This window comes from Notolabrus celidotus, chromosome 1 (genome assembly GCF_009762535.1).
Source record: "Notolabrus celidotus isolate fNotCel1 chromosome 1, fNotCel1.pri, whole genome shotgun sequence".
NCBI lineage: Eukaryota > Metazoa > Chordata > Actinopteri > Labriformes > Labridae > Notolabrus > Notolabrus celidotus.
In genome coordinates, this window is record NC_048272.1 from 19,897,640 (window position 1) to 19,924,200 (window position 26,561).

Below are 26,561 nucleotides of genomic sequence, written 5' to 3' on the forward strand. Positions count from 1 at the left end.
GTGTCATCTTTTAGAACTGTGCAGTTTTGCAGCATTAGGATTTTGAGAATGGAGATGAAGTTGTATGTAGGCACAGGCATGAGGATGTTAACCTGCAAGGAGGACTGAAAGCCGAAGGTGCTAGCTCTAGTAAATTTGACATAATCCGCCTGCAGACTCTGTTATCCTGCATTTAGTCATGTTCGATGAGTATGTGCTCAGTTTTTACTGTTTTCTGAGTGTTTGCTTTTGTAACTTAAAGGTACAGGGGGGTATATTTTATGGGTATCTAGCAGTCAGATTCTAGTTTGATATGCTTGCTCACTACCACCTCACGCCTGTAAAGCTCTACAAGTGATGATGGCCTTCTAGGACAAAGTGCTTCTGTGATGCATGATTTCTACCAGGTCTGTTCTACTAAAAAAACTCCCCACTGCACCTATAAGCAGATGGAAAACATGCACTTCACCAAGTCACAGGAGAGACTCACTCCATAACAAACCTGCCAGACTACAGCTCATGTCTGTCGTATTTATCTTTTTCTAACCGTCAAATTAAAAGTCGGCTCAGTCACTTCTTCACGATGACTATTTCAGTGCCGCCTCAACAGTTTGAGTTTCAACAAACAGCAAAGACAATAAACACTGCGACAACAGCAACACAGTAGGAGCACAACGGTTAAAAGCCAAAAAGCTTTTAAGGATGAAATAACCAGAAAAAAATGGTGTAGGAGGAACCGGCGGACAGCTAAGAATAAGAAGAGACTCTGATTACATACATGCACTTAACACCGGGCCAACAGGACACCATGACCTTTTACAAATTAGAGGTAAGAGAACAGTTTAGTCTGTGGTGAGTGGGTAATTACCCAGCTCAAATAATTCATTTCCTCCTCTACTTTAGAGGAATCATTAATAAGCTTCACTTTTCTGCTTTAACTTTTACCTTACATTAGATCTGAGTACATCCTTTATGTAATTGTTGTAATGACGTGCATCTTTAATGTTTGCAGTGTCGCAAATGTTGCGTATGATATGCCTCTATTGTAAAGTGCTGCCATTTATCCACTGATTTGTATTACATAAGGTTTTTTACTCAAAGGTCAACTCTTCTAAGAACCGTAATAACTTGAAAAACATGTTTTTGTGTTTATTTATGTCCTCCAATTAGATGACTCGCAATGCCAAAATAATTGATAATGCGGTTTTACTTTGTCAGTCCAAACAAATCAGCAGCAGTTGCAGTGAAGTTCATCTGAGCATGAATGGCAGGTTCCCTCTCCATTTTAAGGATGTTAAGTGGTTGTCTTTACATGTCAGAGTGGATCCTGATGGGTGGAGTGACTCCTGAATGACTTAACGCCTACTTAGAGAAGGAACAAAGATGGCAAGGAGAGAGCGTTTGAGAAGCTTTGAGTGCTGCACAGGAACTGAGAATAGCAAACAACGGCAGATTATCATGGATCCCATTTCGTGGCTCCTGTTGGGGAAAAGGATAAGAAAGAAAGACAAGGGAGGACAAAGAGGGAAAGGTCGAGATAGAGGAGCCGGTGCCCTGCTGAGAGAAGCTGAGCAGGAGAAGGAGAGGAAAAAAGAAACGAGTGAGAGTGAGAGTGATGATCGACCTCCCTATGAAAGACCTGGCTTGGTGCCGGCAGGGCAGCAGCAGTCAGAGGAGTGGGCCCTAATGCTTCAGAGCCAGGGAGACTGAGACAGTGCCAAGCCAAGCTAAAGTGACAGCTTGAGCAGCAGAGCTGTGCCGATCACTTCTCCCACATCTCCCAGCTTCCTCGTCGGCTGTCACACCAGGCCTGCAGGGCCAATCTGCTTACTCAGATGTTTGGTGGAGCCAGATGTCATGCTTACAAGATGGTCCCCGAATTCCCCTTCGAGGGGTCCCCTATTTGCTGTGTTCTTGTGATAACGTCATTAGCAGCTGAACTGATGTGGAGATTTCCCACCTCTACAGATGTTTAAGGTGGGGTTTTACATTTAAAACTAAACACCTCTGGAAACCTGATCTAAGGAGCCCTCTAACTGTGTAATTCAGGGTTTATGTTCACAGAGGTGAGCATCTTAAAAGTGATGCAAATGAGTTTAACTTCAAAACAAAAACATCATCAGGGAAGTTTCTAGTTTGAACTGAGTGTGGGTGTGCTCACATATTTATTCCTGGAACCAATCACAGCAAAGAGTCACATAAACAGATCCATCTGTCTGGAGCATACGTTATCTCTGGGACGGGACGTTGTCTTTGGGGTGTGGATTGGACTTGTCTTTTGTTGGCTGTGGGTATTGAGCTCAGGCCATTGATGATCTATTTCCAGCCGCAGGTGTCGGGAGCTGTCATTTGGAATTTAGCTCTGTGATAAGAAGTCACTGACTCTACAGGGCTCGCTTAAAGCATGTTATTCATAGCTTGGAGTCCCTGAGCTCCCTTGTCTTGTAAGTTCCTCTGAGCTGCCTTAGACGTTGTTCCAGACTCCATCTGAAATGGACGTTCTGGACTCCAGCGGCATCACTACAATCACTCTCTCTCTCTCTCTCTCTCTCTCTCTCTCTCTCTCTCTCTCTCTCTCTCTCTCTCTCTTATTCTCATCTATCCCTCTTTCCAACCCCAACTCGGTCTCAGCAGATGTGTGTCTAACATGAGTCTGGTCCTGCTGGAGGTTTCTGCCTGTAAAAGGAAGTTTGTCCTTGCCACTGTAACTTGCTAAATGCTGCGAAGTGCTCTGCGGTGAGGTGCAATGCTTATGGTGGATTAAGATGAGATATGGTCGAGTCTTGTCTGTAAAATGGGACTGGATCGTACCCAGTCTTGATGTGTCAATACTAAAACAAACAGTATGGTCTAGACCTGCTCTATTTGGAAAGAGTCTCGAGATAACATTTGTTGTGGTTTGGAGCTATAAAGATTGATTGAAAGCTTTGAGAACATGAGAATATATTTGTACTCTCATTTTGAAATATAATATAGCTGACACAGTGTTTACTTACTCCCCATTCAGTGACATCTTCATCTACCTCCTCTGATTCTGACTCAGACAATCAAATCTCCTGCACCGTGTTTATTTTCACATGTGCCGTTGTTTCTTGCATACGGCCGATGTCAGTCAAATATGAATCATTCAGAACATGTAGCTTAATGCTTAATGAAATTTTAACCTTAATATCATCACAGCTTTTTATTGTTTGGAGCAGCATCTTCATTGTCTTTAAATCTTGATGCGTGCCACCTCTGCCTAAAGCTTACCCAGAAATGAGCACAGCTCTGTGCACAGGTAACAGATTTCAATGTTGGCTGAGAGAGATAAATCTCCTGACCGCGACAAAAAAAAAACAATCCTGGTTGTGTGAAAGCAATCTAATTGAGGCTGGGCCTTGGTGTCGGGTGGCTGGACTGGCAGTGAGCCTCAGGGCTGGAGGTGACAGGTGGCACAGTGGGTGTCCAAACCATTCTGACACTACCCAGGGTGCAGCAGTGGCAGATTGTATGGGAGAGCGGTGGGCAAACTGGCCCTGTCCATCTCCCAAACACAAACACACCCACATAATCTCACACTCACACGCAAACACACACACACTAACCCCTCTTTTTTGTACCAAATTGAATAGTAATATTCAGGAAACTGTGCTCTGAAAGACTCTTATTGCACCAAGAATGATTCCTCTCTTGCTTGCTGTTTACAGATGCACCTGCACGCCTAAAAGCAAGCATAAATGTCGGACAGAGATGCATACGCATACAGGGGCAGAAACACACATACACACACACACACAAACATACACACACATATAGAGGCAAGCCTTTGCTCTGCTGGGGAGAGAGTGGGGCCGCAGCAGGGACCCCCTGTACTGAGTTGGTCCCCTCCTGTCTGGCCGTGAGCAACTCTCTGCAGTCAGGCAGCACATCACAGCCTCCACACTGCAAACAGACTGAGGACGTGGAGAGAATTCTGACTGCTGCCTCAAAGGCACCAGCCTACGTGTGACAGCAGTTCATTAACATCCTTTTTTACTGCGTCTGCTGGAGCAACCACAGGCACAGATACACGGGCCATAAGGCCAAAGATACAGACTCCAAATTTCATACTTTAACCGAATGTGTTTGTTGCTTTATCCTCGAACCCCACAAGCATGCATGAAGGAACAGTATTGTAAGCCCCGAGCTCCTTTCTGCATGGTCCTTTTTATTGAGGCTCTGCAGGCTACCTGCAAGGCAAATGGCAAACCTTACATTCTCAGTCATGTGACGGAGCCAGGCTTCATTTCCAGTTTGTTCTGGCTGAGAGTCTTGTCAAAACAGACTCCTAAAGAGGATCTGGAGGGTCTTTTTGACCTTTGCTTTGTGTGTGAACAGCAGAGGGGTTTCTCTCATTGTATATGTGGAGAGGTGCTCTTGTGCATACGTACATTGCAGATCTTTATAATTTACATAACCTTTATTATCTGCTAAGTGACCCTGACCCTTAAATATGCTCAAGGTTTAATTTGTTCAAACTTCCATGTCTCGTATGATTAATGCCAAACCAGTGTGTTAATTTCTTTGATGCGCTCACAGCTCTAATAAATGCTAATAAAATCAAGCAGCATCATCTCTCATCCTCGTTACTTCTGTTCTTTGTTTTTATGGGCTGATTATTTCATTTCAGAAAACTCAAACAATTGAGTGTCAGACTGATGCCTCAAAGATAAACTTTGTCTTCCGGAGTAACTTTGCAGATATCAAAGCATACCTATGTTGAAAAGACTTTATATAACCTCTGTGACATCTTTGTGCTTAAGCGTGTAATGGTTGTTGAATTGCACTATACCTCTGCACCTGCCACAACCTCTGCTCCCATTTCTCAGCTTTATTTATTCAGAGACATCTTGCTGATTTTTAGACCCCAGAATAACCACTAAACTTTCAGCCAGTAATCAGGTGCAGTGGTGCTGAAGCTGAAGGGCACCTATGGTAGATTTTCGTGGGTCAGCTGTTGAGGAAAAGTGTCTCGCTGCTTGTGTAATTGCAACAAATTGGGGAAATGTGTATAAGAAGGTCTTTTATTTGAGGTCTTATCACTTATTTGGGGATATGCTCATCTTACACCTGGTATACTTCATGAATTATCAAGCAGTTGTTTAACCTAGATGACAAAATGCTGTTGGCACTGCAAAGAAAACTTTTCTTAATCACAACCCTTGTGTTTGTGTCTACAATCCACTGTATCGTGGATGTAATTGCACATATATTTGACCATGCACTACGCGTCATACTGGAGGAAACCTCTAGAGGGCACACCTCAGAGTTCAGGTCATATGCAGCCACCAGCAGCATGTAAACCAGAGACAGACTTTGTGGAGGACACTGATGCCCCTTTTCGACCAATGCAAACCAGGTTATATTTCCGGGCTGGTGCTCGCACTGGTTTGGAGCTGGTTGAACTCGCGAACCAACACAGCACTTGTTTGTTTTTCTACACACTTGAGCCCGTGGAATAGGCACGCCATGACGTCAAATTTACGTGACCGATTTTCCCAGCAGCGCCAGTGCAAACTTTCCCTCACCACAGCAACAGTGGCGGACGACGGCAGCCTTTCTCCTCTGACGACCACTGCTTTGCCTTGTAATCCATCAGTCTTTTTTATTTTTTCACTGCAGGACAATGGCGGACACAGGTTTGGTTCGTGTTTTTAATCACGGCAACCCTGTCCCTTGCCCCTGATGTAAGCGGTTTGTGGTTCTAGACCAGCAAAGGGACAAGCAGGGATTGGCTCTAGCCTTCCTAGCAGCACATACAAAGTACATCTTACCTGAGGAAAATGTACTTGTTGCTGACATTGTGCTCGCTTTTACTGATATTACTCTCCACTAGCACTGTGGTGTTGGTGTTTTTTTATCGTCACATGATAGTTCACCTGTAATCAGCAGATTTTTGGAGCAGCTATAAATTATAGTCATAGATTTGTTGACATAATATGTTAAGGCTCTACCAGAGGAAGATACCAACACCCTTTTTCTATACCGGATGAACTCTAGTTTCCAGGCTACTTTTGTTCTGCCTTCAGAGAATCTTATGTCTGTTTGTTTACAATCCTGTGACCTCAACACATCCCCTTCAGTCTGAACTCTCCCTTGTTACATTCTTCTGTGACTGAGAGTCTTGGCAATGCAGAACTAGTTCAACCAACTCTCATATGGACTCTGAGCCGTCACCTTTAACTCCTTTTAGTGTTTGCAGCGCAGACGTTCTCTGTGACTCAGGAGGCTGGAGGTGAACTGAAGGAAGAGTGCATGACAGACTGCCACTCTGCACTCACTTCTACATCTGTCCCGTCCTTGTGCATTAGTGTCACACGTGTGCTTCGGCACCGACCTGCTCCTATAAATCAGCCGAACCAACTCCTTGCTTGCTTCGCTTGTCTCGCCCCACTCTGCCCTCTCTCCTCTCCTCTCCTCTCCTCTCCTTTTTTTTTTTTTTTTTGACTCGCTTTACATCTCTCCTCTCTCCTCATCTCCCCTCTGCCAGCACTACCTGAGTCTAGTTCTCCATTCAAGCAGTGCACCACACCTGCACTGCGGCTGTCAATCAGCAGGCGGGAGGGAGGAATCGGAGGCTGCTCTCAGTTTAGCATGTCTGAGGCTGTGTGGGCATGAAGTGTTACCTTAGGAATCCAACCAAGTGAGTAGTTGTATTCGTGTCACATGCTGTCTCCCCTTCTGTCTTCGGCAAATTGCCTCTGCTATATTTAAGCTGAGAATGGTATGAATTACACCTCTTTTCAATGTCTCAGATTTTTTCAACACGTCAAGGAAGTTTGAGATCTTACTTACCTCTTTTCCATTCGCAATCTCTCTCTTTCTATCCCCGACGTGTGTGCTCCTGGCTCGGCCATTTTCCCTTCCTCTATATGAAATGAAAATAAATTTGCAGCGGGCAGCAGCAGGTGTGACAGAAGAAGAGTTTCAGGCTGCTCACTGTTCTTCACTCTATTACCTTCTAATGATGTCGGAATGTGAAATTGTCTTCCTTCTGTGTGCCAGAGAGCTCAACCTCCAACCCTTTTGTCGAGAGCTCTCTTACACTCTCCTTTTTCTTGCTTTCATCGCCTCGGAATCACTGTGGAATACTTATACAGGGGACTGAAGCTGGGCCATTATTTTGGAAAGCTGCTTAGTGCTTAAAGAAGACATCTCATCCTCTGCCAGACAGTGTATTTGTAGTTTCAATGAAGGCTGATCAATCAAGACAACGAAGTGCTCCTGTCAATTATTGAGTCATTGCTAACTCAGGGCCCATGCTGCCAGTTTCACTTTACACGACTGCATTAAGAAGTTATTTCATTTTAGTTGACAGGAGAGAGAGAGTCAAATATTAACATACAGCCTGGCTACTGGTCTAACAAGGTTAAAAAAAGACATTGACAAAGTGCTGAAGGAAGACATATGTAAAGGTTTAAGTTTAAAACTGAGATAAGTATGGCTGCTGAGAGCATTGACATAACATTATGAGAGGGGTCTTAGTCAAACAAGTTTTCATGGTTGGTGAATCACAGAATAAAAACCTAAAAATCTCCATTTGCTGCTCTTCATTTTGTCTGTTAGATTCAAAGTGAAACCTTTAATGGTATCAGTCGAGCTTTCCCTTCTAAGAAAGTCGTCTCTGTGGGTGACAGATGCAGGTGACCTTGTCTGGCAGGTGATTATTTTTATAGAAAAGCTGTGAATAAAGAAAAAGGAGAAGGGCTGATCTGAAGTAAATGAGCCCAAGTTTTCTAAGCTACATTAGTTTTTTAGCTGCTTCAAATGAGGTTGAAGTTTACCGAATCAGCCAAAAGGAATCAAAGGTCCCAGTATTCGGCAGCAAAGAGTCAGGCTAAGATAACTGAAGCAGCCGAAAGAAACCAGACCCCACTGTTTAGCATCTATAAGCCGGACTAAAGCCAACAACATCAGTCTAAAGAAATCATAGGGGTCACCATCTAAGCTAGGAAGCAACTTTGAGGCAGGCTACAGCTAACTGAGTAGGCTTTAAGATGCACAAGTTTCGGGGATTTACATGAATTCTATACTGAAATACCCATTAATATGCATGTCCCTTTAAATAAATAAATAAAATAGATCAATAAATAAATACATTATCTTAACTTAATCAGTAAGTAATTTTGTGGCAGGCTGAAGCTAACTAAAGTAGCGGCAAGAAAATGATAGCTCCCAGTATATTTTCTTGGGGGTAAGAGGAAAGGCTTTGACACACCACAGTCTTCTCAACTACGTTAGCTAGTTAGCAACTACGACCAAAGCTAAAGCTAATTTACGTAGGCCTTGACACATCAAAATTTTCACAACTATGTTAGCTTGTTAGAAGCTATGAGTCAGACTGATGCTAACTGAATATGCCTCAAGACAACAGAGTTGTCTAAAGATAACTAGAAGCCAGACTAGAAGCAAACAACATCCGTCTAAAGAAATAAGAGGTCTCACAACCTAGCAATTTTGAGGTAGGCTATAGCTAACCGATTAGGCCATAAGACACCAAGGGCCCGATCTACTAAAAGTTTGCGTGAATAAAAACACGTGCAAACTTGATAGCGCGCGCAAAGCAGATGCACTAACCGGGTGCATCGAGAATTGCGTCTGTCAAATGAGCAAAATAACAGTCGCTATCCCTTTAGCATGTCTTCCTTCATGAATATGCAGAATACATGCAGATCATCACAACGAGCAAAATACTGGGAGGAGGAGATGCAAATTTGATCATTTAGCACATACAATGTGATTTATCAAACCTGAAGCAGATAGCGAGCGGTGTTTTTGCGTCTATATTTAGCACGTTTGAAAGGCAGGTGCAAACTGGCACACATGGCCGCGGTCACTGTAAAGCTTATCATAACATCGCTTTACAACATGCTCGCAACAGCGGGGCTTACAAGCATTACTACATTTTTTAGTCAATCAAACCAAGATAACAAAAAAAATAAAAAATAAAACAAAACAAATTCAAAGCAGTTCAGCACCACGGACAGAGACCGCATCATTCTGACACCCACTTTAACTGTTTCAACTAATGTGATGACAGTAGGCCATTGTAACAACAGCTATAAAGTTTAGTAAAAATGGCACAGCGGCCCACATGTTCACATACAAACCAAAAATCAATATGAAGTACTCGGCCTACTCACCACTGTTTGGACGAGCCTTAAGCTCCGAGGACTTGTCCACGATGCACTGTATGTCCATTTTCTTTGATCTGTCATTCTCAATAGATTACATGACATGTCCACTCAGTCTATTCTGTCCCATCGTGCTCATCAAGGGGTTTTTAGTTAGTTTTAACTTGGAAAATGAGTGCTCACTAAGCAGCCAGGCAGCTTGGTGTAACTCCTCATCTCGTGCTTGCAGCAGTGTGTTGGGGTGAATTGCCTCAAAAATGTTCCCAGTTCCATTTAAGCTGGTGAATCTTTGGAACAGTTGCTGGATGATGATATCAGGCATTAAAAACATTCATCCGAAAGTTGTTCTCTGGGACAGTGAGGTGACTCTTCATCCAAGTGACGCCTAACTTTTCTGGCCCTGGTTGTTTCAAAACTGCGATTGACTTCCCAATTGAGTAGCCAGAGCAAGAGTGGCAGACTTAACCTCATCAAATTGCTCTCTAAACTCCATCAAAACACTGATTGCGTTGAGGAGTAGAGTAGATGCATTTATTTCATCGGCAGATCTTCTGTTTTTCCTCACAGCATTCACCTTTTTACAGATGGCCTCCCAAATCGTGTTTCTAATGCTGAGATGTCTCTGCTGGAGTTCACCGATGTGTTTATTTCCCTCCTCCACAAAGATCTCCAACTCCATGGCTTCAAACTTCATTTATCGCTTAAGGCCACTCTGTTCTCTCAAACTCTCCATGGTGACAGCCAATAGCACACGCAAAATCCTCATTAAAGGGCGGTCCGCACCACTTTTGCACTCGTTATCATTTGCAGTCATAGTAGATCCCCCGCAACACGCCCAGAAATAGCACGTGCAAAATTATTATTTGCACACGCAAATTAGCGCATCTTCTTTGGGATCTTAGTAGATCAGGCCCCAAAAGTTCTCTTTCCTAATTTTACTAGTTAGCAACTACAAGTCAGGCTAAAGCTAACTTTCTATATTTAAAGACGCACAGGTTTTCTTAACTTAATTAGTAAGCAATTTTGAGGCAGGTTGATACTAACTCAAGTAGCCCCAAGAAAATGATAGGTCCAATGTTAGCTAGTTAGCAGCTAGGACTCAGGGTTAAGCTAACTTAATCAGACTGAAAAATGTAAATGTCCCAGTATTTTTTCTCAGGGGTAAGAGGAAAGGCCTTAAGATAACAGTTTTCTTAACTACGTGAGCTAGTTAGCAACTATGACCCAGGCTAAAGCTAACTTACGAAGGGCTTGCCACATCAAAGTTTTCACAACTACTTTAGCTTGTTAGAGGCTATGAGTCAGACTCAAGCTAACTGAATGTACCTTTAAATAACAGAGTTTTCTTAACTATTTTTGCTAGTTAGCAGTGATATGCCTAAAGCAGGCATGTCCAAAGTACAGCCCGGGGGCAAATCGCGGCCCAAGGTCCATTTATTTATGGCCCCAAGCTTCCATCTTGTGTGTTATTTATAGCACAGATATTAATCACCTTCTGAATCATCTGTACATTTGCAGTTTCTTTCAAGCGCACAAACAAAACTAAAGTCAATCCAGAAAAGTGTCAAATAGCTTCATATTGACTACTTGTATAAATCCAAAGCACAGGGGATTCTGCAAGACGGCAATAAAGAAGAAACACAAGAACCCTTAAAGTTGACAGTTTTTTTTCGAAATTAATGACTTTATCATGATGTGAAAATGTTCTTGATGAACACTTGAAGTTCAGTAGACACAACAGAGGACACAAGACAAGATCAAAATTATGAAATCCTACAGAAAAGGCTAAAATTTGGTGCATAAAAAATGTTGGTAATGCAGGAAAATAATTATTTTGTTCTAAAAATGTTGTCTGCTGGTCAGAAAAGTCTTAAAAACAACATGAAAAAGAAGTGTGATGAAATCCAGATCGGAATCCTGCCATAGGAAAATAATGATACAATATTGGGGCGGCTGTGGCCTAGTGGGTAGAGTCGGTCGTCTATCAATCGGAAGGTTGGCGGTTCGATCCCAGCTCCGGCAGTCACATGCCGAAGTGTCCTTGAGCAAGACACTGAACCCGGAATTGCTCCCTCTGTTGTTCAGAGCTGTGTGAATGTGAACGAATGAGATCAGCTAACACTGATGGTCCCTTACTGTAGCAGCCTCTACCATCAGTGAGTGAATGGGTAGGAATGGGTGAATGTGATGAGTAGTGTAAAAGCGCTTTGAGTTGTCAGAAAGACTAGAAAAGCGCTATATAAGTACAAGTCCATTTACCATTTACCAATATTTTTCCCACATTGCCCAACCCTAATGAAAATCATTTTCATCCAGAAGAATATAAAGTTTGCCAATGTTTATGTGGCTTGTGGAGAACCGAGGGCTACCTAGTTACTGATTTATTGAGAAAAAAAGTAAAATAATTACTATTAATTAGATATTTCATATATAACTTTTCTGATTACTAAGTCTCAGTAGGAGCCACTGGCCCTGAGGTATTCTGAAAACATCAAATGTGGCCCTCTTTGAAAAAAGTTTGGACACCGCTGGAATAAGACTACCTGTGTGTGATTTACTAAGTTAGCAGCTATTAGTTAGGCTGTAGCTAAGTAAAGCAGCCTGTAGAATACAAAATATTATCTTCTCTGTATTGTTTAACATAAAGAGAACCTTTGCAGTTATTGTAGATAATTGGCAGCAAACTTTGCATACATGTTTGTAAAATCTATATCATAACAGTTTTGGAACAGACTGTCATGAAGTTCAGCTTTAACAGAGTTGTTCGTCACATTCTTGTTCATATCTGGAGTTGCTGATGGTCAATCATTTTTATTACAAACATCTCCTCATCTAATCATTTGATTATAGACTTTTGGACCAGGACAACCTTTAGCTAAAGAGAGGAGTTTTTGTCTTCATCATGCAGGATCCATTCATTTTTTTTCAGTCCTGTTATTCGGTTTGACCAACAAAGTGAAGAAAACTCTGTAAAACACTTCGCTCTGGGGGAGACCTCAAATTTTGGGGGCCAATTCAGTATTGATGTTTGGTATCGACTAAAGCTGTGCTGTTTTTTTATCCTGTGAAACCACCGTAGATCACTCCTATAAGACCTCCACACTGTCATCTTCTAATGGTCATCTCTATTTTTAGAATACTGTGTGGTACTCAGGTGGAGTGACATTGACCCATTTCGTTTCACAAAAGGTATCTTTTATTTCTGTTGTTCAGCAGCTCGTCTTTCTTTTGATTTCTTGTATGGCTCCCTTTTTTCCTTCCTGCTTCAAGCTTGAATGAGAGAATGGAAAAAGACATACCTGGTAAAGATTTAAGCCAGGAGAAAAGCCAGAATCAGTTTTTGTGGTCACAAAACTGTGTGACAAACAAAAACCAGCTGCTTACAAACACAATGGCCTTTTCTGAGACGTTTGAAAAGAAAAACTATCCTTGAGCTATCTTTGCACAGAAAAACATCACACTCTGCACTATGGAGGGTGACACAGTCTGTCTCAGCGTGCTTACGTTTGGGCAGCCATGAGGGATCAAGCTGTAAAAGCAGTGTTTGACTGACATTTATTTTTTTACCCTTCGTCTTCGTGGGCTTTGTAGCCCAGTGCTGCCGAGATACAATTTGTAGCTCTTTCAACACATGAAGAGAAAGACCTGAGAGGATAAAAGAGAGAGGACAGCCCATGGCTATCTGTGAGAGTGTTAACTGTTGGCAACTCAAAGGCACACTGCAGTCCTCCAGTGAGAAGGCGGTTAAATTGAAGTCCTTCTCTTCACATGTGTGAATTTCTTTGGCACACTTACATTCAATTTTGTCTTGAATAGTAGTTTACTTCCTTCATGCAACAACTCTAAAGGATTAAGTTTCTTTTTAAGGGCGCAATGCACAGAGATACACACAGACAAAAAAATTAAAAGGTCCTCAGTTAAGGGTGCTGGTGGCTTAGCGGTCTAACAGCCAAATTCCACCAGATCTGTGTCTGGTCCATCTCTGATCCGTTACGGCACAGGATCTGATGGGTTTCTATTCTAGTCAATGTGTTAACTTCCACTGGATCCTCTCTGTTGCATTCCGGTTGCGTCTCTGATCTGGCAGGTCAGAAGGCAATGGATCAGATACCCAAGACTTCTGTTTTTGCCAAATGCTGGAGCACGATGAATCAATCACCACAGAGCAGATGGAGTGGGACAGGAAGTCAGGCACCAAAACAAAATTAAAACATCTGGTTGATTTTCAGAATAAAACACTCTGTTATCATTAGATTGTTTTTAACTTGACTATGACAACAAAATGTCATTTTGAGCGGTGGCAGGCGAGGCCAGAGGTTTTAAGAGAATGATAAAAACAACATGGATGAGGAGAGGAGGAGGAGAATCCTTGATACAGTGATTGCCACAGGAAAACCTCGGTCACATGACTCCAGTTGTCCGGCGGTCCTGCTCTGTGCTGCAAAAACGGAACCAGTGGGTGTTGATGGACGAGAGAACACAGAGCCGGACAGCAGCAGTTCGTAGACGGACCGGACATGGATTTTATTCCAAAGTTTCTTTACTGTTTTTTTTATGCACAGACAGACAAACAATAGGTTTTGTGACATGTAATAGTTGTAACAGGGTTCTGTGGGTGATGTTGTAAAACACAATAACACAAACACCCTAAAGATCCCACCCACCCCAAAACATTGATCACTTCACACACATCTCACATCCATACTGACATTAACAAGGGGTAAACAGACAAAACAATTACAAAAAAACAATATCATTTAAATACATTAGGGAGAGCAAGATCACACAGCAAGTTGATTATTACTTGAAAAGAGGCTAGTATAATGTGGAAGTCACTCCAATCTTCAGAGGCAGAGGTAGAGTGTAAAGACATACAAGTGACACAGATTAATTATGTTTTCAATAAATGGAAAAACAAAGATTAAAAATAATAAAATAATAACAATAATAAAATAAAAAAGGGGGGAGAAGAGTAAATAAATAAAGTGATGAAGCTACGTACATAGAATAAAACAGGGTAAAGGGAGAGGGAAGAATGTGCTCAGTTAGCTGTCCGTTTCTGCGTAAATAGACAGGGCGTCAATATAATCTAAGAAGGGCTGCCATTGCTGGTAAAATGTATTTGAAGAACCTTTCAGGGAGTACCTGATCTTTTCTAATGAAATGCAACACTGTATCTCCTGGATCCATGAATTATGAGTAGGGGGAGAGGAGTGGGTCCACTTAAGGAGAATAAGCCTACGAGCAAGTAAGGTAGGGAACGCAATGATTTTTTGGATGGATTTAGGCGTATTTGGTGAGGTAGAGATTCCAAAGAGGGCAGCAGGGGGCTCAAGGTCCACAGTAAAGCCTGAGACTTTGCTAAGAGTATCAAATATCTCAGTCCAAAACTCTGACAGCCGTGGGCACAACAAGAACATATGCATATAGTTAGCTGGAGACTGTTTGCATCTATTACAACTGTCTGATCTATCCGTGTAAATCCTGGCCAGTCTGGCGTTGGTAAGATGGACTCTGCGTAAAATTTTACATTGTAAAAGGCCATGCCTGGCACATATCGAGGAAGTGTGGACGCTGCGTAGCATCTGCTCCCACAGTTCGTCCGATAAGGAGATCCCAAAATCCTGGCCCCAAGTGGCCCTCAGGGAGCCCAAACGAAATGGTGACAGTCCATGGATGTAACTATATATGATTGCTACAAGTCTTTTCTGCCTAATATTGAGAATTAGGAATTAATCAAACGCTGAATCTGGGGGGCGACTGGGGAAGTGGGGAAAGTGAGATTTTCGGACATGGATTTTGTGTAAGCGATAATTATTTTAATGTAATTTTCTCCACTATAGTCTGTATTCCTTAAATGTTTTATTTATTTAATCATAAAAAGAAGAAAGATATTCCAGCAACTGTGCTTGCTTCGTGATATTGGCTGTTTTTTCTAGTGCAGCCTCAGATAGGTGTAATGACAGCTGAGAAAGACACAAATATATTTGTCACAAACGGAAACACTGCTTTTCGCACAAAACACTCTGTAAGAACACAAACAATACTAAAAACCATAGACATCAAAACATAATCCAAACTAACTGTGGGTAACTTGAATATATATTTTATTTAGTTTTTTGGTGCAAAGTTTTTCTTTCCTTCTCTTCCTCTGTTTGGAAATCTCAAAGAAATGCGAGAATGCACGGTATCAACAACAACAGATTTACTGTCAGAAACATCTACATTACCATACAGGGTCAGAGGCAAAATGCAAATTCCAGATTAAAGATGTGTCCTCTGACATGTAACACGGCCTTCAGCAAGCTATATTCACATGATTTACTTTGAAGAGGAAGACAGGGCGTTTTTCAAGTGTGCTAAACTTTAAATTATGCATTCATATACATACATAGATTAGTCAGTGCAAAGCACACAAGACACAACATCCATCTCTAGAGGACTACATTTACCTCTTTTTGATTCATTAAACTTTTGAACCCTTCATTAATAAACAGTAATCAAAGTGTGTGCTGTTTGTACGGGTGTACTGCGTATTTGGAAGTTAAAGGAGTGGGTCTTCCAAAAGCTATATTCTCAATATCAAATGCTCACCCCCTGCAGACTTGAAAGGTGTCTCTGAAAAGTTTGTAGCTCCCTTTCAAAAGGATGGCATGTGCAGCCGCCTTGAATTCACAGCTTTTACAATGGACACTAACAGTGACCCAGTTTCCAGGGGAAAAGAGTTCACTGAAACTTTTCATAAAACTCTTGCAGCATAATAAACTTCTCCAACGTCCACGTTTGGAACATATGCATTTTTCTCCATTATCCAACCAGATAATGGGTCTTCTTTGAGTTCACACCCTCCCCAGTAGTCCGTAACCTCGGCATCATCCTCGACCCCACTCTCCCACTACTTCAAATCACGCATTACAAACGTTACCAAAACATCCTTCTTCCACCTCTGCACATTGCACGCCTCAGATCCTCTCTCTCCTCCTCTGCTGCCGAAACCCTCATCCATGCCTTTATAATCTCCAGACTCGACTTCTGCAACAGCATCCTTTACACCCTTCCCTCCACTGACCTCCAAAAACTCCAATATGTCCAGAACTCAGCTGCCCGGTTACTCATCCACTCCCGCTCTAGAGCCCACATCACACCCATCCTTCAGCACCTCCACTGGCTCCCCATACAGCACCGAATCCACTTCAAGATCCTGCTCATCACCTACGAAGCCCTAAATAACCTCGTCGCCTCATACCTGACCGACCTTTCTCAAACAGCACCCCCCATCTCGCCGCCTCAGATCATTAGATGCCAATCTCCTGTCCCCCATCACCAAGTCTAAGCACTGCACCTTGGGGGACAGAACCTTTGCCATTGCTGCCCCAACCCTTTGGAACTCTCTCCCTCCACACATCTGCAACTCTGACTCACTTCAATCACTTAAAAACCACCTCAAGACCTTCCTTTTCAAAAAAGCATACAACACATAACCTCTACTCCCACTCTACCTCTGTCTTTGTTCTGTTTTTATTATTGCTTTATTTTTATTTTTCTGTAAAACGACTTTGAGTACCATTAAAAGCGCTATACAAATCAGATCAGTTATTATTATTATTATTATTATTATTATTATTATTATTATTATTATTTTGTATGTTAAATGACCACGCCCTCTTAACACTTCATTATGTAGTGGAGGCCTTGAAACGCATCAAAAGTCTGCATAGAACCATTAGCGTTAACACATCCGTCCTAGCTTGAAGTTGGAAATATTACAGTGCAAGTGTTAAAGGAGTTCTGGAGGGACATTTGTTGATCACTTTTCTGAGGAGCCCTGTGTTCAGCACAACATTATGGTGTGTCGAAGCGACAACCTCTGGCCGCGAGAAGTGAAGCCAATGAGGACGTGTTAAAAACTGCAGTTCATTGAGTGTTCACTTGGCTCCAGAAGTACCAGAAACCACATACACACCAATTCAAAAAAGATGATCTTTACAGCAGAAATAAACATGTTTATAGCCTGGTACAAAAAACGGGTGCAGTCTGGATAGCTCATTTCTTGATCGGCACACACTGTACGGGGGATGAATTTTTTCATAATGCAGCAATTTTAAGATATTCAGATTACCCTTTGCACAACACTGTTTTGAAGAAATGTATAAGATGAACCGTGTTCTCATATCTTCACTTTTTCTAAGAATTTTCTCTCTTTCTCTTTCAATCTTTTCTTTTTCCTTCACACACAAAGACACAGACACACACATCTTTTGTCCTGCTGTGTCTGACCTTAAATGGGCACCAAAAAGCCTTCACTGATCAGAACCTGCACTAGTCGTGCTGATCCCAGCGGGGCTCACACATTAGCGGTGGCACAAGAGTCCGAGTCCACCTACAAGTGATTAACTGTGACCAGGCTGTGTGGAATCACAAAGCCTCTGCTTACAGGAATAAACCACCATCAGACTACAAGCAGCTGCTTTGACAGTAAACATAAACCATATATATTACGCTTAAATTCCCATGAAATTAAACATCTTTTCTCCTTGTTTTTGCCCCGTTTCTCTTGTTATGCTTCTCCATGATATTTCAAAATGGTAGTTGTTCCTATAAAATATCAAACTCCTTTCCTCTCCTGCCATATAGTGATGTCAAACCTCCTTTGTTAATTCATCCTGGCATTCAGGATAAAGTAAAGTGCTCCATGGCAACCATGAGTGCCTATGCCTTTTTTCACTGCAGCCTTTTGAGGTGTTATATAAGTCTTTCACCAGCATTAGAACCAGATTAAACTGTTCATACAAACAGCTATCTCAAATCCACTGCCCGGGTTTTATACTAAATAATGCATTACATAAAGTCTGTTTGGTTTGGACTGTTTTCTGCATTCAGAGTTCAAATAGTGGGGTATCTGTTTTGATGTTCTGGGGATGATGAGGTTTGGAAACAACCTGCACTCTGATTTTGGTCTAGACGTTTTCATCCTGTTCTTTGTTGATATTTTCAAGTTTTTTTCTTTTCTTTCCTCACAATGATGACACTCAGGTAGCTATTATTGAACCACTAAATGATGGGAGGAAACATCTCAGACCAAAACTTGATCCAGTTTAATAACCGCATTCTAATGACATACTCAGACGTTTAGCTTTGACAATTACCATAAAATCCAGAATATGAGTCACACTGGCATAAGCGAAGCAGTCCATTTTGTAACCTGTGTTCTGACCATATACTGTATAATTAATGGACGTAGTATGTGTGACGTCACCCATCTGCTTTTGAATGCTGTTTTGGAGCCATATTAGAAATGCTGAATGCAACCTAACTTCTGTCGAGCTAGCGTGAGGTAAAGAGGCGGACTTTGGGTCTCCTCGCCAACAGCTACAGTGTTCCTGCCATTCAGTCAAGTCAGTCTTGTCCTTAAATGGGAAAAACTCCTTATTTTAATATCTTCTGAACTGTCGCGTTAGAAAAAAATCACCCCTGTCCCGTACAGTGTATGCCAAAAGAGAAATAAGCTACTTGGACCAAAGCCATTTTTTGAACCAGGCTGTAAACATGTTTATTTCTGCTGTAAAGATCGTCTTCTTTGAATGGGTGTGTAAGTGGTTTCCGGTGTTTCTGCAGCCAGCCTCTAGTGGACGCTTGATGAACTGCAGTTTATAACACCTCCGCATGGGCTTCATATTTTGAGACCGGAGGTTGCTGCTTAGTTCTGACTTGCAATGTGCAATTTTTGTGCAGATTTGTAGCTCTTTCTAGCGCCGTCTGTTATCACTCATACAGTAGTGGAGCTCAACCCATGGTCGCATTGGTGGTTGTGAGCTTGGGATGGACCACTGCCCACAACCAGTTTGCCAACACTTGCACAACCTCCCCTTCATTGGTCATCTGTTGTTTTAAACTGAGGAATCTTTCTATCAAACCAGCCCCACTGTTTTCTTTAAATGCATGATCATAACCTAATGAGGGAGAAAAGCGTTAAAAAGTGATCCCCCATAAAGTTGTCCACTTTGCTTTTTATCCAGCATGCTTTATATAATGATGCAATAGCTTGCTTCTTTGAGCGCCAACTTCTGGGTGAAATACGTCACACGATACGATACCTTTATATGCATGTTACACTGGTATATTGGTTGCAGTGAATAGGACACAACTCACTTTTTCTATAACACAAAAAGGTGTTAAAAGTATGCCTTAAACGGGGTGCTGTTGGCCTAGTGGTTTAAGCGCACACTCCATGAACAGAGGCTATAGTCCTCACCGCAGCAGTCGCAGATTCGACTCCAGGCCTCTACCATTTGCTGCATGTCTTCCCCCTCTCTCTACTCCTCTCATTTCCTGTCTCTCTCAAGCTTTCCTATCCTATCAAGTAAAGCCCAAAAACAAAACTTCAAAAAAAAATTGTCGCCTTATACACCAAATTTTAAGGTAAATTAACATATACTGGGTAGTTTATAAAGTAAGCGTTGTACTCTAATAACACTGTCAAGGTCAAGATGAAGAGTTTAGAAAGACTAAATTAAAACATAGGAATGTTATAGCACGTATTTAGAGAATCTAAAATGGGTACACACATTAGGGACAATTTAAATTGCTGAGGTTAAAAATGAATATCAAAACCATTTTAAACAGTAGAGGGCGCTATCCACTTTCGGACCTATCTGATCTTATTAGTTTGATGTCATTACTTCTCTTATACCTGTAGCTAATAAAGGCAGAAAGACATGGCGGCAGACGAGGAAGATTTTGCAATTGAGGGTGCACCACCAATGTTTCCGACACGTAGATAGTACCAGGGCGGCCTGAAAAATCGTATATGCAGAACATTTTAGAATTGTTTATATTTTTTATCCATAAAAAGTTGCCATCTGCTATCAATAAACTAGTAGACGATATCTGTCAACTCCCTGTGCACATGTGGTGAGGAGTGTCTCCGCAGGTAACACAGAGAGAGAAACATAAAGACATGGAAGATGCTATGAATAGTTTTTACTGTTGATCATAACCTAAACAGAAGGCAGTAAAAAGACAATGTATAAGCATAACAAATAGTTTATAGAGGCCATCTCTTGTCTAAAGGTTCAACATCAACTGGGTTACTTACACCCTTAAAATGCCTCAGCAAAAACACATAAACTAATGAATAAAATCATTTAAGTTAAGTGTATCATCACATCCCATGCACATTGTTAAACTTTGCTCGAAACTAGCGCCTATATTACCATCAATGCAACTCAACAAGCTGAGGGTTTGATCTGAACTTGAACTTGATCTCATCTGCTTCTTAACTCTTTAGCAGTTAGACTGAAGCTAAGATGAGCTTAGCCTCTGTGTTGACTCCAAATCTGCAGTTTGGTTTAATGTAAAGTTTTGAGTGATCGGCACCGATCTGTGCTGCCTAAGTGAGTCTGCATGGACTCAACCATTCCAAAAGGGGCTTTAACCATTCTTTCACATATGTGGAAGTTCGTAATAACACCTTTTTGTAAATTTGGCTCTGTTTTAGTGCATACAGAACTTTCACTGGCACGTGAACCATTTTCAACAGCACACTTATTGAAGGAAGTGTAATCCTAGTTCTTGATCGCCAAAGTTTTCACTATTAAAAGGCAAAATGCAAAATGTGTCAAGACAGCATGTTAAGTTTGTCGTCATTATATCTGATTTTGAACATTTTTGACACAATGATTCATGTTGACTCAGCACTCAGCAGTTACCCAAAAGCATTATATTCCACTATAAAGGTCCCCACACCATGAAGCTCCGGTTGAAGGGTTTATTTAGTACAGAGAGAGTACTTGCAAGTCTAAGGAAGAGCATGTTGACTCTGTGCTAAATAAACCCTTCGACAGGAGCTTCCTGGTGGGCAGACCTTTATGTGTTTTTGTTATGCTTGGTTGTTTTGTATCCAGGACCTACTTTGGGATGCTAGTGTCTGAAATTAATTATCTTTTTCCACTTTCTTGACCAATACAAGTTAATATAGTAAATATAAGACATAAACAGGATTCCATGTAACCAGAGATGCCAAAAGACATCTGCAAAGGCAATCATGCAACCACACATGCTGGGTTCCTGCACATATTTTGTGCGTGTTTAGCCGTGTTGAATTGTGCTCTCTTCTTTTCCAACCTTTAGTTGGCTGGTTAGAGTTAAATTTCCATTTGTTTTTATTTGATTTTGTTCAGATAAGATGTTGTGACTAACGTAAAAAACTACAACATGTGTTTATTCCAACATGTGTTTTGATATTTGTGTTTGTCTACTTCAGGTCGGGACGTCCTGTCAGCTTCATGGTGGTCCTCAACACTCCTAGCCCCCTCAGCAAGATCTCCTGGGTCAACCGTCTGCACTTGGCCAAGATTGCACAACGTAAGCACACACACACACTCACACTCACAGAGGTACACACACACACACACACACACACACACACACACACACACACACACACACACACACACACACACACACACACACACACAGAAAGGATTACAACGTCATTTCTATTTAAACAGAATGATGTAATGCAGTGAAATGTAATCACAATGTTTTAAAGCAGCAGCTCAGACACACCATCAGTGTTCACTTCACACTCTATTTGCTAAGCAGGGAAGCAGTGTTATGACTTAAACAATCAGAGAGGAATGGAGATTCTCGGCAGGGTCGTCTGAAGTTTAAACGTAGAGGAAGAAAGCAAACAGAATGAATAACCTCCATGAAAACAGCAGCTTTCTGTCCAAAAACAAACATAATTTAAGAGAAGTTGTGCTGCCAGATGGCGTCTGAGGTTTCAACCAATTATTTCTGCAGCTTTTAAACTCTGGATATGTTGTGGTCAACACTCATGGAGGAAAAGATGGACCAAACCATGCCCAGCAGGGAGCAGCACAGTTCTGTTTTCTCTCCTCCTAACCTCTCTCCTCCAACCCTTTCCTTCTCTGTCCCGGCCTTAGCCCCACTGTGCAGCCTGACCCACTATAGGAGGTCTTTCTCTCTGGGCTTCATCAATGCGTGCTGTCATCCAGTGGTGAAAACAGACGCGGGACTACCGCGGACATTAATCTGCTTATTTGTCCATGATGGCACGCAAATGCAACCCCCCCCCCCCCCCCCCCCCCCCCCCCGTCCCTTCCTGAGCTCTGTGTCGCCTTAAGCGCTCTTCCTTGTCACACACACTTTATTCTGGGTATGTTGTGCAGGCAGTATGTCTCTCAGCACTGCGCTCGTGTGCTCAAATCATATTGTTGTGGCTTCCTGCATCCCAGAGGCCGATGCTGTAAGCGCGGCACAGAGGCATTTGAAGTTCCAGAGGAAGTCATTGGTTATTGGTGGAATAAGGACATTCAATTAAATGTCTCGCTTCGATGAGTGGCCGGAGATGTATTTGTCGTTGTTTTTAATACCCAAGCATTTCCCTAAAAGGATCAGTGAATCTAGATGTGGGCAAAGGTCAAGATGTTTTCCATTTACTCAAGTTCCCTCCCCGGCATCTTTAGATTTACCGTCTTTACAGAGAAAAAGAACACAGCACAGGAACACTGCATACTGCTGGCCTGACATTCACAGTGAGGGTATGGCGGTGCAGGAAACATACGGTACTTTTTGTTGACTCTCCAGTGGATCTCGCAGTCTGCAGTTTGTCAGAGTGGCATCAAAAACATAAGGCTGAGAAGAGCAGAGGATGCTGCCGAGGCAGTGGAGCGCAACATCACCAGCTTTTCCTTGCTGCTCAAACCTTTATCAGCTACTTGGCAGACATGATGATGAGGGCGGAGGCATATTTGTGGCATGCAGCTCTCCAATCCTATGGTTGCTAAGGCCAAGTCATGCACGCTTCCACAGCTGTCATGTGGACCTGCAGCCACATGCTTCAGCTGCTCCTGAGTCATGTTTAAATCTGTTTTGATTTATCTAAAATAAGATCTATAACATCAAAAGCCTCAGTTCCTTTTTGTGGGTTAGTGCTAATGCTTATTTAACAGTCTTTATCTTGATACTTATGTCAGTCACATCATCATATAATGCTAACTGGTGAAGATGTGCAGTGGCAGGGGTTGGACGTGATTTCACCACATGTGCTCATTGTTTATGTTATCCTGTAGAATGACCTTCCATAAAAAGATTTGAAATTATAGCAGAACCTTTAAAACTTTCAGAACTTTTAGATTGAACAGTTTCAGGAATATTAAACATTTAATAATGTTCAAAGAATTTACGTTGCAATAAAGTGTAACATATTGTTTCATATGGTATCGTATCGTGTCGTATCATATTGTATTGTGTCATATCGAAAAAATTAAATAAAAACCATTACAATAAAATCAATAAAATAGAATCAGATAAATACCAGAAAAATGAATTAATATAAAAATAAAATATAACATAATAAGATAGAATAAAATAGAATAAATTAAAATGATGCTTAAACAATGGCCATAGTGAGGATTATAATGCAGTCCAATGTTAAAAGGAAATTATTCCAAGTTAAAAGCCAGATTAAAAAGGTAAGTCTTAAGTTTACTTTTTTAGTCTTTGTTGTGCAGCATCCAGGGATATAAAGAATTTAAGACATCCCAAGAATTGACTCTGGTGTATAGAAATACAAGAATAATGAACCACATGATCCGAATAGAAGACTTTTTTCCGCTTGAAGCACATCTGAAAAAGTGTGATCTTATATTCATGGCTAAATACCAATAATTGTTCACAACAGTATTGTAGCCACAAGCGAGTGTAACCCTCATGTTCGAGGCCAGTCATCACTCACAACTACAACACCAGGGGGATGAAAGATGGAGAGTCACAGTTAGGGCTGTACGTTAAATCGATTAAATCGATTAATTCACATTTTTGGTTTCAGGCAATTTAAAAAAAAAAGAAAATCAAGATTTTCCCTGTAACCTCCTCCGCTTCCTTGCCCATCCCTTCCGTGAAACAACAGTCGCCTTTAATGAAAACAAGTTCCTGTGATACATAATAAGTATAAAATTAAATCAAAACTTGTTGTTAGTCATTTGTAGTTTTCTTTTAACACAAAAACGCTTAAAATCGTAAATTGAGTTTTTTGTAAAAAAAATCAGGGATTTTATTCCTAGGCCTTATCGCCTAGCCCTAGTCACAGTGATCATCCTGAAGAAGGTGGCGAAGTTATGATTCCAGTTTTAAAATAATGTTTAATTGTGAGCAAGATTTTAAACAACTCTCAATGAGTTGAAATGTGACGTCACTGAGCGTCTGAAGATGATGAGCCTAAAACGCTATCTAAAAATGCTAACAGTCCGAGATTATTTTAGCGTGGTCCTCAAAGTGGCTGCTTCCAAGAACCTAACAGGAGAGATGAGTATGTTTCTGTAAAGCAGTTCAATGCCTGTAGTGTGCAGATCTGTCATCCAGCTGAAAGCTCCTGAGATCGCCATCTAAGCTACATATAACTGGTTTCTAAATGAGAAGGAAGCCCTGATAACAAGTAAACTACAATTTATTTCCATTTCTGATATCGGTGCTGCAGGTGATTCATTTACACACCTTATCATATTTAATTTAATTTAAATGTTAAGCTTTAATCCAAAAAATATTAAAAACACAACTTTATAATACATGTGGAAAACAGCACACCTTGTTTTATTCAATCTGTTTTATTATCATCAATCATTGATGTTGTTTGAATTAAAACAAAACTTTGGTCTACCATAGTTATTGGTTTAAAACGTAATCTTGAAACGGAGGATCGTCATTACTATTCTTGTGATATTCCACGAGTTAATGAGACCATCATTACAAAGTATGCCTGCAGGAGGATACAGAGAACAGAGCAGGATCAAAAGTATGCATCTTATTTATTTAGTGTTGGCGTTGGAAAAACAACAACAAACAACCTTTGTTCAAATTTTTTGCTTTCTCAGAATCTTAAAATGTGGAAAACGTCCCCTAAACGCCCTTAAGATGAGGGCTAAAACACTATCAAAATGTAAATATTGTTCAGGTTTTACTCTCTCACTCACTGATTTTACAACATCTGTCTGCACCAATCTGTCTTTTTAATGCTGCTCTACTACCTTATATCCTCAGGTGCTCGTCACAGACAAGGTACCCCCGTTTGATGAGATAAAGATACAATCTGTGCCTTTCTATGAGTTAAAAAAAAAAACTTTCAAGTCACCCGCCTGATCAGGGGAAATTGACACATCTCAGATTGTGAGGTTTTAGGCCTCCAGCCAGCACCGCTTTCCTGGGCAAGTTACCATGAGAACAACAGCTTCAATTCCTCCATCAGCAACATGATAAGCAGCCAAGTGTAAGGAGAACAAGCTGTGAGGTGCGAGGAAAGTAATACACTGGCAGAGTGAGGACATGAAATAAAATCAGCAGCAGAGAGAAATAGGGAAGAGGAGTTTTGAGCCAAGTGGAAAAAGAAGAGGAAAGAGGATACGTTACAGAGGAATCCTGATTTCTATATTTCAAAAGCAAGATGGATTTGAGCTGCGGAGCTGCAGAGAGAATCAAAATACCAAATTTCAAGCGGAGGAGATTTTTCACTCAGATATGGACTCACTGATCTCCTGTCAGAATGATTGACAGCATGTAATTCAGCTCCATATTGAGTGTTTTGTGGATGTCTTATTTATCTGGCAGCATTTGAATCTGTAGTTTGTTTCAGTGAGAAATAATATTTTCACCAAGAAGAAAACTTCCAATTTAGTTTACTTTACATACACGCAACTTTAGATTCCTTAACAGATTGATACTGCTTTTATTTCCCAATGTCTGTCTCCTCTTCTGGCAGAGCTGATCAGCAGTAACTCAGAGATCTGTAATGACATATTCCAGTTACACATTTTTGGTCAAAAGCTCACACAATATCAATCTTCTGCAGTTGCAGTCACATACAGCAGAACAAGCCGAGGTTAATGGGAATGTTAATTACGATTAGCTGCAGAGTGGTGAGGTCGTAAACACAAAAAGAACTACGACCTGAGCGACAAAACATTCTGCAAACGCAAAAAGTGAAAGGCCTGATCGTACAGAAGTCTTTATTCTGTGTTTGTAGCCCTGTGAGATGATTACATGCAGGAGGAAAAGCATGCATTGATGTCAGTGACCACATACACAGGGATAATTGTGAGAGGTAATACTCAGGATAAACTATGAACTCAAATTGCATGTAGAATACTTGACATTCAATATAGTGTTATCATTAACCAATTTTACTAATCAGTGTATTACCCGGTTAAATGGCAAACAATCACTTATTCCAACTTTTTAAGTGCCGGGGTAATCCCAATTTAAAAAGGCTAGAGGTGCTCTAAGTCGAATCAAACACTGCGTCCACGTACAACGTTTTTTACACTGGCTGCTTCGCGTCAGCTGTTTTTGTTGTAGTTTAATCTTAGGCATTTTTCGTGTGTTTTTAGGAGAGATAAGACGGTGCAAAGA

The 26,561-nt window shown here is 41.2% G+C and overlaps 1 protein-coding gene across 1 annotated transcript in view; it reads left to right on the plus strand.

Annotated features, from left to right (window-relative positions):
* The window catches only part of arhgef10la (Rho guanine nucleotide exchange factor (GEF) 10-like a), a 218,187-nt gene that overhangs the window by 91,965 nt on the left and 99,661 nt on the right, over positions 1–26,561 (plus strand). The window contains exon 19 of the mRNA XM_034684285.1: positions 21,397–21,497. Coding sequence (XP_034540176.1) covers positions 21,397–21,497 — 101 coding nt within the window. The remainder of the gene's footprint in view (positions 1–21,396; positions 21,498–26,561) is intronic.